Genomic DNA, 13,809 nt, shown 5'->3' with positions numbered 1-13,809 from the left:
ATGATAAAATCTATGCACGTGGCCAGGTGGGTTAAGGCGTGCAACTCCTAATGTCACACCAAATCCCCGTCATACCAAACATACTCGCCCTTTTAGCCGTGGGGGCGTTTTAATGTTACGGTCAATCCCACTATTCGATGGTAAAAAGAGTAGCCCATGAGTTGGCGGTGGGTGATGATGACTAGGTGCCTTCCCTCTAGTCTTACACTGCTAAATTAGGGACGGCTAACACAGATAGCCCTCGTGTAGCTCGCAAAATATCAGCTACGCTAAATCTCGTTGCTGTTTGTTGTAAAACACAAAGCTAAACAAATTGGTTATCTGTGCTTTGCCCACCACGGGTATTGAAACCCGATTTCTAGCAATATAAGTCAACAAACATACCGTCGTGCCACTATGGGGGAGGCAGTACAAATCGTAGTATATACCTAGGTCTTAATAAACCTTTTATTTATCTTAACGTTTTTAATTAATAACTGATAATATATAACCTGACGTTTTAAATCTTTAAACCTAACTATATCTACCATGTGCAAAGAAAGGTATATTTCTAGTAGTTTTCTACTTTTTAGTAGCAAAATTAAATTAGAATTGGAAGACACGAATATTCGCGTGAATATTCGATCTGTAAAGTAAAATGGAGAAATAAATTAAAAAAGAAATCGAGTCGGTTTGAGGCCACATATCATGAAAATTAACATATTTAGAGTATTGTCAGGGCTATGTTTGGGCCTGACTAATGTGTACTGCCTCACATACAGTGATGTGAAAAAATATAAAAAAATACTTCTTTATATATTTGTTATTAAACGCAAAACTACACAATGGGCTATCTGTGCTTCGCCCACAACGGGTTTCTAGGAAGCATTGTAAGTCCCGCATGCCACTGTTCCAGTAGGGGAAGGGGACAATGGGTTTGTTTGTGAGCGTGTGTGATTAAGCATATTACCTTTAAAGAAATAAATAAAGGTATATCGACACGTGTGTATAAGACTGGCCACATCAAACCAAGTAAAATTACGAGTGATGTGAGAACAATTGACCATGGATGTCATTGGGGTATAGTATGGAAAGCAGGGTGTCCAGGATTACCTCGGGGAAGGGAGGGGGTGAAATCAGATGGTCAAATCTGCCACAGATTCGGAGAGTATGCAAGCACTAATAGTGCGCTACCAATTGGAGATCTGGGAAAATTAATTGTACACACTATATAAAAGATAGATTAACGTTAAGACTCCATGTTGGTGTAATTTTGATAATTACGAGTTAGATCCCGAGATCTTCGTGTGTTATTGTTAGGAAGGTGAGAAGACACGAGGGATGGACAACAGTGACACCCCCGTTAATGCTGTTCTAACTGTTAACCAATTCGTACAATGTGTATGTGTTGTATTCCCAGCAATATGTCTTCCCTGTGTGACATGGAGACATAACAATGCTGCACAAGCAAGCTTATGATGATGAATAACCAAAAACAAACGATGCTATATCATCACGTATATTATACACATCTCTGAACTAACTCGTGACTTTCCGTTAATTATATGACGTATTTATTCGGCATATATTGCAGAATGTATACATTGTTAGCATATTTCTAAAAAATGCAGACATTCAGAGCGAGATATCTGTAAAATTGGTATTATATCGTCATATGCATAACTTATTCACTGAAGATTGCCTTTATTTGTCTCACGAATCCAGCTGTCAGGTTTCTTTGTGTAGCTCTTAGCTTATAATAATAGCTTCAATAACATAAGATATAAAACCATTAATGTATCACCTAACATAGATATTGTGAAAACTAAAATTATCAAGCCAGCAACTAACCATTTCACATAGACATGGATACAAACTAAAATAAGACACAAAAGCAACAATTCACCACCTCAGGAAGACATCGTGACGACTATTTGGTTAAAACTAAACAGTTTGTTTTGGTACCTGATTTTGTATATGTGGGTTTGTTTGTTTGTTTTTTAGATTTAACGTGCATAATGATTACGCTTTCATTTAATTAGAGCATGGTAATTTGCTGGAAAAAAATCCCAACAAAAACGGCTAAAATAATCAACACCTTGTATTTATAGTTTTGAAATACAATTTGGAATTTCACATTTTGTTATAAAAATCTGTTAAAGTATGCGTGTTAATCAGCACGTGAAACGTGTTCGTGTATTTGTACAAAATTAACAATATAACATTTTCATTGCGTGTCTATATTGCTTTTTTATTGTTGTTTTTTTGTAATTTCTTAGAAACAATGCACAGTATTGTTCATACGTCTAGAGTAAAAAACAAAGAAAACAACAACAAAAATAAGAGATATGGGCGTAGTTTTCCGTAATGTAAAGGGTACTGTTAAATAGACTTAATTTAAACTTACGTAAGTCAGAGAAATCGTCCACCAACACAACTTCCTTCAACAGTTCGGGCGGTGACCTCTTCAAAACACTATGGACTGTCCGCAAGAGAACGCTCCAAGCCTCATTGTGGAAACAGATGATGACACTGGTTTGCGGCAAGGGGTGCGTGTACTTCTGACTTCTGCATCTGTAAAGCAATCGAACTAGAATGTATCTGATGACGTCACAACGTATAGTTACCAGTTATTTTCGCATGAAATCGAATAGAGCTTTATAAATTATTGTATTGAGTTTCGTTCTTTTTGTTTGTTTGTTTTTTTATTTTGCGCAGAGTTACACGAGGGCTATCTGCGCTGGCCGTCCCTAATTTAACAGTGTAAGACTAGAAGGAAGGGAGCTAGTCATCACCACCCACCGCCAACTCTTGAGCTACTCTTTTACCAAAGAACAGTGGGATTGATCGTGATATTATAACGCCCCCCACTGCTGAAAGGGCGAGCATGTTTGGTGCGACGGAGATTCAAACCCGCGACTCTCAGATTACAAGTCGAGTGCCTTAATCACCTGGCCATGCCGGGCCTGATTCGTTCTTTAAGATGTTATGATGCGAGTGAAAATCGCGTCGTTATGATATATTTTAAACAGGTTTGAAAAAGAGACACAGAAAGAAGTTTAATGTGACGTCACTGTCCTTTACCTGTTCCCCGTGCGTCGAGAAGTGATTCGTGTTAATTTCAGATATTAAGAGACTTTGAGAAATGTTTTATTGGTTTTCTTAACGAATATTTATTATCAATTGGATGACCGTACGGTTGTATAGATAATGTGCGTTTTTTGTGTTTTTTCAGTAGATACGTAGCGAGAGGCTGTGAGCCTGTTGGAAAAAAGAAAGACACCTAGATAGATAGTACAAAGGATATAGGGTTAATCTATTGAAAAGAAATCAAAGGTAAACAGTAAATCTGTGATATATACGTAGATTAAAAAGACAGACAATTAACTTGTTAGAAAGATGGACAGTAAAAGACAGTAAATCTATGGCACACAAATAAACAAAAAATAAAATAAAAAAGAGAAAGACAAAAAAAAAGGCAGCTTGTTAGATATGTGTAAAATAGGAGAGATACATAGTTAATTTGTTAAATGTCGTTACTTAGACAATAATAGAGAAAAATAGATAACCTGATTACATTTTTTGGGGAATATATTTTCACGTTGTATTTAGAATTAGAATTTCTTCAAAAATATAAAAAGACATAAAAGAGTACAGTATAAACTTTTGTAAGGTATTCGAAAAAAGATGACAGTTATTGCGTCAGGTCCTCCCCGCTCTCCAATGGCTCAGCGGTATATCTGCGGACTTACAATGCTAAAAATCGGGTTTCGATACCCGTGGGGAGCAGAGCACAGATAGCCCATTGTGTAGCTTTGTACTTAATTCAAAACAAGAACAACAGGTCCCCCCTTCCTGGTACGGTGGTAAGTCAATGGATTTACAACGATAAAATCAGGGGTTCGATTTCCGTCGGTCGACTCAGCAGATAGCCCGATGCGGTTTTGCTATCATAAAACAAACAAACAAAACTATGTCGGAAATTTCTCTCTTTATATGCGTCCCCCTCTCCAAAGGAAAAAGAGAAACCATATGATGTGTACTCGTATCGGAAAGAAAAGAAATGAAGCTATCAGAAAAAATATATTTTTCTCATTCCCCGCTTGTATAGCGGTAAGTATACGGATTTACAAACCCTAAAATCAGGGGTTCGATCCCCATCTTGGACTCGGCGTATAGCCGAGGGGGGAAGGAACGGTAAATATTTTTTTTACAATTTCTAGAAATTAAGTATAATCGGCAATAAATTTTTTTAAGTGTGCAACTGAAACGTCGTATTTACAAGACCTAAAATTGTTAACAAAACGGTATCGAAGAAACGAAACAATAATTGAGTAATGTCTTTTGTACGTACTTCATCAAGAAAAACCAAAGTGTTATCAGATCAACGTCTTTTCTGCAATGATAAAAGAAAGCAAAAACGAAACGGTGTCAGAATGTCGTCATCTCTACACGTTTCAAATGAAAAAATATATAGTTTTAAAATTGCATCTTCACACATCCGAAGATCCCCCCACAGTGGCACAGCGGTATGTCTGCGGACTTACAACGCCAGAATCCGGGTTTCGATACCCGTCAAAGGCAGAGCACATATAGCTCATTGTATAGCTTTGTGCTTAATTACAAACCATATCAATAACAACACATCTTAAGAAAGAAAACGTAACATTTGTCAGAGAAGAACACTCCAAAAATAAAAAATATATATAAAACTCATCACAGCAACATCTTCCTGACACACCTGAAGATACAAAATGAAACCATATAAGAATAATGACTTATCCACTCACCCCAAGGAAAATTGAATTACGAATTATTAATACGTATCCCTGCTTATGTATGGTTTTGTTTGGTAAACTTTTAAACAACCTGGAGGGCGAGTTCAACTCTGTTGTTTCACATCATTGAATTATATAGGAAGGTGTAACTTTCACCAATAAAAGTCTTTATACACCACAAACGTATCCAAGAATCAATAATATTACAAAACAATCAGGCAGGTTTACAAAACATTGATCATGTCAAGTGCACGCACTATTATTATAGTTGTTGTTTGTAATACTTATGTAAAATATAAACGACCTAAAACCTCCATCCATTACAACTAAGAGTTTTTGTTTGTTTTTTGAGGGGGGATTTTTGTCAAACGTTGATGTGTTGTTTCTGATCACATTAGTATTGTTTTGAGTAAATAAAACAAACCATCGAATTATATTAGGAATTTAGGCACGAGCGTTATTTTCTAGTCATATATATACATGTATATTGGCCCTACGTAATATCAAACACAGTGTAAAAGCCTTGAATTAATAAAATACGTTTTTGCTATTTGCACACTTTTTACTCTAGTGTGTTATATATTATACATTGATGTAAACCCTTGTTATGATAAAATCCAAATATATACATATTTAATTGGATCATAACGTTACGGAGACCAGTAGCGGGTCAAATAGACCCGAATCGTATTAGGTGGGTTAATTTTAAACACAAGTACATAATCATAAGCTAGTATAGTTCTCTTTTAAATTTGACTGATGTAACACTGCATTTAAGTGCTGTTTCTCTGTTGTCATGTGCGAGTGAATAGCGAAAGGTGGCTTCTATGTGGTGGTTCCTTTGACCTCAACATATGTCCACCTGGACAAAAATTGGCTGGCCAGAGTTCAGGCATGGCTGCTCCTTATGTTTAACAACTGATGCTAAGAAAGGCAGCCAGTTTGGATAACAATGAAAACGGTTTTGTCCTGGACAACAGGACTAACTACAGTCCTAGAAGGCACCTAAAATTCAAATTATAGAGAGTGTTCAGCGGTGTGGCGATGTGAACTTTGAGGTCATCAAATATACAGCCTGTCACGCGAACTACCAAACCACACCCGACCGGTAGAGTGAGAGAAGATAATATTTGAATTGTTTAAAATTTAACAAAACGTAAAAACTGCGGCAAGAAGAATTCATCATATATTTGTTTTAAACCCATCAATTAAAAATACCATATCGACGTTTCGATGGTCACTTTTTTGTCTTCTCAGAGGTGGAGAGAAAAAAAGAACGAGCTTTCGGTTCATAAAGTAATGTATATAAATAAATATTAAAAACGTTACTGAATGAAACACAAGCCTGTGATGGTTTTATTGTGTTGAATGTTTTATATGTTCTACATGTTCTGAATTCGAAAATGATATCAAATTTTTTCCATCGTGTACAAATTCATTACAAAACGTCGTATGTATTTTTACATAAGTGAATCGTTTTCACTAAAATCGAATCATACAAGGAACAGTTTTATAGTATTACAGTAGGCCAGACAGGGAACAGTCCTACAGTTTTACAGTAGGTCAGTCAAATAACACTTCTCCTGTTTTACACTAGGTCAGTCAAAGAATAGTTCTACTGTTTTACAGTAGGTCAGACAAAGAACAGTCCTACTGTTTTACAGTAGGTTAGACAGGGAACCGATCTACTGTTTTACAGTAGGTCAGTCAAAGAACAGTTCTACTGTTTTACAGTAGTTCAGCACCTGGCGAATATGGATTGAAACTTGTAAAAAAAATGCATTGGGTTTAACTGTGTTTTCATGTTTTTTTTATTGCAGAACTACTAAGGGTATTTATGCCCGTCGAATTTTGAACTTCTGAGCAGTGATAGGATAGCCAGTCAGCAGTACCCTATCACCCACTATCCACACGAAGGAGTCGAATATCATTGTTAAGCACCCACAACTATATTGTGGGCATGGAATATTTTGGGGTGTCACACAGATTGGACATCGAACCGCCAGCTCCGAAATCCAGAGCTCTCTCTCAAAGGACCAACTCGAACCTCTGTAGTTTAACAATGATTGTTATGCATAATGGGCTATCTGCAGTTTGTCCAACGTGGGGAATGTGACCTCGGATTTTAGTGTTGTAAGTTTGCAAACTTACTGCTAACCCACTGAAAAGCAATAGCAAAGGCATGAAATATGAAATAGAATTTACATTGTATAATTTCATGACACTTTATGTTCTTGTTGACACAAAATAGGAGAAAGCTTTTACAAAATAAATCAGTTCTGAAAGGGTCATGGGTAGTGATTAAAAAAAGTTTACTATATTTGATATCAGTTCCTTTAATATTGTACTAGTAAATTACAAGCAAAGTCATTCATATATCTATGGTCGTTGCCAGTATCGTATTCTCGCAGCTGTTACTTTGAAGGAAAAAATAGATAAATGGAAAATCATCTTTTATACTGTACTTACTCTTTATCCCTGACGTCAGGAAGGTTTCGATGTAATGAAATCAGGTCACTCACATACTGGTTGAAAGCATTCTTGTCCCATCCTTGTTTGACCAATTTATTTTGTTCCTTGGTTAAGTTATCGAACTTAACTGGTCGTCCAAGCTCACCAGGACCCTCAGGATCGCGAGGTGCAGGAAGTACACCAAGACCCATAACGCCCTCTACCGGTTCATTTTGTTTAATGTGGTATTTGTGTTTGCCGTTAGAGGGCTTGACGACGTCGTTTGTTTCACTTTGTGCCTCCAGGCTATTATGTTGGAGGAAGTTTACATTGGCGTAAATAGGAAGGACACCATTTTTTTTAACTCTGGAATCAGTTATATCTCTATTTTCATTTTCACTTGCCTCATCTTGGTCATCATTACGTTCTATAGGTTCGTTTCTAAGACTTAGATTTTTGGTCCTGTGTGCTCGATCATTATAAGCCAAGAACACAGTCACTACGAACCACGTGAGGGGTACCAAAACCACTACCTTCAGAAACAGGCTACGTCTTCTTAGCAACACCACCATGTTGTGGAAACAGGAACAATGGTTACTATCTAGCTATTCTTTAGGATCACTGTGGACTCATGCTCGCGACGGTCACTTGTCTTTCTTCCAAGAGTAGAGACGAAAATCCTGCAAGAATAAAATACGGTAAAACATGCAAACATTTCTACGATCTCTTCAACGGGTTATCGTAGCATCGAGTGAAAATTGGGGTAAATAACAGCATATAACCTCTTTGTTCATTGTTAAGCACAAAGCTACGCGTTGGGTTATCTGTGTTCTATACAGCGCGGATATCGAGATTCGATGTTTAACATTTTAACCTGACCAAACCTTTCCGCTGAACTGACACGGACACATATAATGTGAGTCAGTGGTGGGTTTTTTCATATAAATTTACTCTTTGAAGAAGTGAAAGAGCATAATAAATAGAATGGTTTTAACGCAAGCTAAATTACTGAAATGCTTTTGTAGCTTGTAATATACTATATATTACTAGCTTTAGGTGTGTATGATCGTAACTGAAATACCATTTTCAAAAGCATATGGTGACGTCAACAACTACTCGCTTGTCATCCGGGAAAACAAAATATAGACATTACCTCACGCACGCTATATCACTCTAATCTAACAATGACGTAAGAGCGTGACCAAAAATGATGTTCACAATGTAAACTAGCCCTTACATTACGTGCGAAATTTTTGTTGCATGGTTCAACATTACTCGGGGAACAGAAACATCATCGGCCTTTTAAATCAGTTCAAAATTTAGCCAACGCACGAGATGTTCCTAATCATTAACATTAAGTAACATTTTTTTCTTTATCTTTTTTTTTCAACCAATCAGTCACGGCATTACGGCTCATATCTGATTTTTCTTTTAGCTCGTAGTTCCATCTCTTGACCGATTTGAGGTCTAAATATAGCTGTGGCTATTAAGGATTCATTTGTTATTATAACAATACAAAATATCACCTAAAGAAGCACAAGAAATTTGTTAGAGATTTTTAACAATGTGATTTGTTTGTAAGCACATAGCTGTACCACGAACTATCTGTGGTTAGGTGGCTAACATTGCGATACGTTAAAATATTTAAAAAATTAAGCAAGAATAGCTATTAAAATAAATGTTAAAAAGTATCAATTAGGATCTACTGCTGTTAAAATTCTTGGTCGTTTTGGTTGTTTTTTTACTTTGTATTACCACTTATTTAATCGTCCATGTTAGTGTGGTAAACTGCCTTATATATGACTCGTACTATGTTAATACTGTAGAATACAGATACAAAAGCCATGGAACAGTTTGTTTGTTTGTTTTTGAATTTCGCACCAAGCTACTCGAGAGCTATCTGTGCTAGCCGTCCCTAATTTAGCAGTGTAAGACTAAAAGGGAAGGCAGCTAGTCATCACCACCCACCGCCAACTCTTGGGCTACTCTTTTACCAACGAATAGTGGGATTGATCGTAACATTATAACGCCCCCACGGCTGAAAGGGCGAGCATGTTTGGCGCGACGGGGATGCGAACCCGCGACATGAAACAGAGCTAAATATATAGCCTAAAGTATTCACACACGTGCTTGGGTAGTATTGCACGTTGTGCGCGCTTGTTCCATTAGGCCTTAAGAAATCTGTGTGAAGTGAGAAGTTATTTTAGAGTAATAAATCATCGAACCGAGCATATGAAACATGAGTAGAAACTCATAATACTTAACCCTAATATGTCTATAGGCATAACGAAGTATAAAAATATATTATACTAATTCACTGGTACAAAACACAAGGTTTATTTAAATATAAGAGAAATTTAAACTTGACCAGTAAACTAAAAATTGAAGGCTGTAAAAAAAATATAAATCATTTGTTTATAGAATATTAACACCTTCATACTAAAGATACACAACATCTATGCCGTGAAAATACAAGAAAAAATAAACAAATCAAAACAGGTTCCAAAATATCGTTCACTTTCGAGTGAATAATTAGATAAAACCACACATTCCATAAAATAAGTCGTAGAGTTTAAATATCTATCTATGATTGGCTGGAGCCAAACAAAGTTTGTTTGTTCCTTTGCAATTGAGAGGTTTTTTTTTTTTTTTTTTCCCAATAAGAAGTTCATGGTCTGTTAATCCCGTTGCCATGGCGATAAAGTTGTTAAATGATATGTTATGATTCATGATTTCTGTCCCTACGTATACCTGGACTCTAGGTTTTAATTTAAGCTTCCTTCTGCCAATGTAAGCGACGTCACTACACGTGTACATTTTATTTATTTAATAAGAGGCATGAGCTAAAGTGTGTCAGTAGCTGACCTTTAAAATAAAAGAAGTTTTTAATTCGGAAACCACGTATATTGTTAAGTCTGAGTAAATAGTATGGTGTACCCCCTCACTTGGCACGTGAAGAGACTGCAGGTCATTACGTATTATTTAACAGCTTTAATATCATTGTAAAATTTGCTGGGCCCGCCATGGCCAGGTGGTTAAAGCGCTCTACTATTAATCTGAAGGTCGCGGATTCGAATCCCCGTCACTCCAAACATGCTCACCCTTTCAGCTGTGGGGGATTTATAATGTTTCGGTCTATCACACTATTCGTTGGTAAAAGAGTAGCTCAAGAGTTGGCGGTGGGTGGTGATGACTAGCTGCCGTCGTACATTGTTGATACTTACACTCGAAAATCTACAAGTTTAGAGAACAGGCGGGTTTTTCGCAACACACATTTAACAATATAAGTTACAGGCATTTCTAAGTATATATTGAACTAAAACATACACAGATATTAAAATAAATATACATTACTAAATAGATTGGACTTTGAGTTGTCCCTTTTTCAAAGAGCAATCCAAGAAAACTTGTGTGCGTGGGGGGGGGGTATCTGCTGAGCCCACGAGCCCACCGAGGGGACCAAGAGAACTTAGCCAGCTTTTGCAGAACCAACGAATGGAAAATGCTTTGCTAGTTTAAACGATATAATAAATGGTGCATGATGTGTTACAAACGTATGTTCAAATAACCTTTCAACTGTGATATTATATGTCACAGCCTAGCTACACTGATGAGATTAAATAATGAGAAAAAAAGTGTAGTACTGAACAAAAGGATTCACATACAGCTTTACCTAACAATAATAGAGTGACTGTTCTTATATTACGCGTTCTAATCGGAAACCCAGAAACTCACAGGAAACAAAAAGGAATGACATCATTAAAATTTATAGCACGATTTTTTAAGTTATTTTTATTCTTGAGAAGATAACTATGCCACGTTTTTTAAGAGACGTAAGGTATTTGTTTGCACTTAAGTCAGAAGCTACGAAGTGGACTATCTACGCTGTGTCCATCTCAGGTATCGAACCATGTTTGTTTTAGGTTATAAATCCTCATTCTCTCTGGTGAGCCGCCAGAGGGCCATAAGGGGTTATTGTTTGTTTTCGAATTTCGTGCAAAGCTAACGAGGGCTATCTGCGCTAACCGTCTCTACTTTAGCAGTGTAAAACTAGAGAGAAGGCAGCTAGTCATCACCACCCACCGCCAACTCATGGGCTACTCTTTTACCAACGAATAGTGGGACTGCTCGTTACATTATAACGTCCCCACGGCTGAAAGGACGAGGGTTATTGTGTGAAACATTACAATAAACCTGTTCCGAAATATTCCGATTTAAATATAGAAGTCAAAATGTTACTGATAATATGAATATTTGGCTGCACCTCATATTGTGCTTTGACAATGTAGGCAGAGATTTAGGGCAAAGTTACACAATGGCTATTTGGTCATAGCCGTTCCAGTTTTTCAGTTCATATACTTGAGCAATGCTTCTTAACCGAGTGAATGAGATAAGAATCAGTATGAATGGTTCACTCAGGGGCTAATGCGATCAGAATCAGGGTGATGACATGGTGAACGTGTATTATGTGTTATACTTTGGTGCGTGATCCTTTCTCAATGTTAGTTTGAAAACAAATTTAAAACATTATTTTTCATACATAATAAAATATTATATCTTATCTTCATTCCAAAAACGAGTCTTCGACATCTGCTGAGACAAAGTTAGCTTCACAAAGATTAAATAAATTAGGCCTATCTAACAGTTAGCGACAGGGTTTGGTTTGCTTTGAATTTCACGCAAAGCTACACGAGAGCTATCTGCATTAGCCGTCCATAATTTAGCAGTGTAAGACTAAAGAGAAGGCAGTTAGTCATCACCACCCACCGCCAACTCTTGGGTTACTCTTTCACCAACGAAAATTGGGATTGACTGTTACATTATAACACCCCCACGACTAAAAGGACGAGCATGTTTGATGTGATGGGGATTCGACCCAGCGACCCTCAGATTACGAGTCAAATGCCTTAACCACCTGGCCATGTAGCAATAGGGTAACATCTATATTCATTCTAATTGCAGTTTGATGCATATTTAAGTCGTAATAAAGGGTCGCGGGTCCCGTCACACCAAACATGGTCATCCTCTCAGCCGTGGGAGCATTATAATGTTCGGTCAATCTCACTATTCGTTGGTAAAAGAGTTGACAGTGAGAGGTGATGATTAGTTGCCTTCCCAGTAGTCTTACACTGTCAAATTAGGGACGGCTAGCATAAACAGCCCTCGAGTAGCTTAGCGCGAAATTCAAAAACAAACGATCGTAATAAATAATTTTGCATTTCAATTTAGTGATATTTTTTAATTTTGGTGGGTGAATAATTTATAGGGGGCTTGATTTTTGGAAAGGTTAAGATTTTGTGTTTTTTTCTTATAGCAAAGCCACATCGGGCTGTCTGCTGAGCCCACCGAGGGGAATCGAACCCCTGATTTTAGCGTTGTAAATCCGGAGATATACCGCTGTATTAACGGGGGGCAATGGTTAAGAAGCACCGTACTAGAGGAAAGGCAGTTAACTAACAGAACCTGTCTTTAGTTTTTGAGCTACACCTATCTGAATCCGATTTAAAAGAAATAGAACTTACGAATCTTATAACTGTTTGTGGTTTGTTTTGTTTTGGCCCGGCATGATCAGGTGGTTACAACGCTCGACTCGTAATCCGTCACACCAAACATGCTCGCCCTTTCAACCGTGGGGGCGTTAAATTGTGACAGTCAATCCCACTATTCATTGGTAAAAGAGTAGCCCCAGCGTTGGCGGTGGGTGGTGCTGATTAGCTACCTTTCTCTAGTCTTACACTGGTAAATTTGGGACGACTAGCACATATGGCTCTCGAGTAGCTTTGCGCGAAATTCAACACAAATTTTGTTTTTTGTTTGTATAAAAAATAGTGGAATATTTTTGTATTAAGTACTTATATTTCTAATGTAAAAATCTGATACCAAGTTAATATTTAGGAAATGAAAGGGCGTAAAAAACATACATTAAAAAAGACTCATTAATCGATTCTTAAAGAATTACGGACGAAACATTATACACTTCTCTTGTATGTGTAGATTCTCATGGTTAACGGTAGGTTTACGAAGTTAAAAATACTAAAATCTGGGGTTAGATTCCCTACAATGGTCAAAGCATAGAAAGCCCAATATGTAACTCTGTGCTAAAACAAATAAGTTGTGTCTGCAATACACAGTCAGTAACAGTTGTGGAGTCTCATTAGTGAGGGGGGATGAATAAGTTGGAGCCCCTGGACTTCGTTACTTAAAAAATTACCCAATAGTCCATACCCGTGTTATTTGTCAGCCAATGAAATAATTCGGATGTATTTGTTACTGCTTAATATTAGAATATTGGGCGCTAAAAACGTGCTAAACGTTGCAAAGGAAATTAATGTAAAAGTAGTTAGACACGTGGAAAGGGGTCGTCCTTAAATAGGTGTGATAATTGTGCGATAGAAAACTTAAACATAAGACTTCCAGTGTGTATTCTCAGAGCATTATCTCCAGAGCCGTGGTAGGGTACACATGTAATGGATAATGATAGAATAGTAAGTAAATCTGTTATAAACTCTCACAAATCAGTCAGAGCGAATTATGTGGTATAGGTGTCTCCAATTACCCACCATCTAGTACAGCTTCTTACGGGTAATTGTAATTAACTTCT

At 37.1% G+C, this 13,809-nt stretch overlaps 1 protein-coding gene across 4 annotated transcripts in view; it reads right to left on the bottom strand.

Annotated features, from left to right (window-relative positions):
• LOC143235359 (putative polypeptide N-acetylgalactosaminyltransferase 9) overlaps window positions 1-13,809 on the bottom strand; it is a 100,087-nt gene that overhangs the window by 41,226 nt on the left and 45,052 nt on the right. For all 4 annotated transcript variants that reach the window (XM_076473445.1, XM_076473442.1, XM_076473441.1 and 1 more), the window contains 2 exons: window positions 7,227-7,888; window positions 2,387-2,553 (listed from right to left, as the gene is read on the bottom strand). In XM_076473445.1, coding sequence (XP_076329560.1) covers window positions 2,387-2,553; window positions 7,227-7,780 — 721 coding nt within the window. In that variant the 5' untranslated portion in view covers window positions 7,781-7,888. The remainder of the gene's footprint in view (window positions 1-2,386; window positions 2,554-7,226; window positions 7,889-13,809) is intronic.

The sequence above is a fragment of the Tachypleus tridentatus genome, chromosome 12 (assembly GCF_004210375.1).
Source record: "Tachypleus tridentatus isolate NWPU-2018 chromosome 12, ASM421037v1, whole genome shotgun sequence".
Classification (NCBI taxonomy): Eukaryota; Metazoa; Arthropoda; class Merostomata; order Xiphosura; family Limulidae; genus Tachypleus; species Tachypleus tridentatus.
This window is presented reverse-complemented; position numbering and strand designations above follow the sequence as displayed.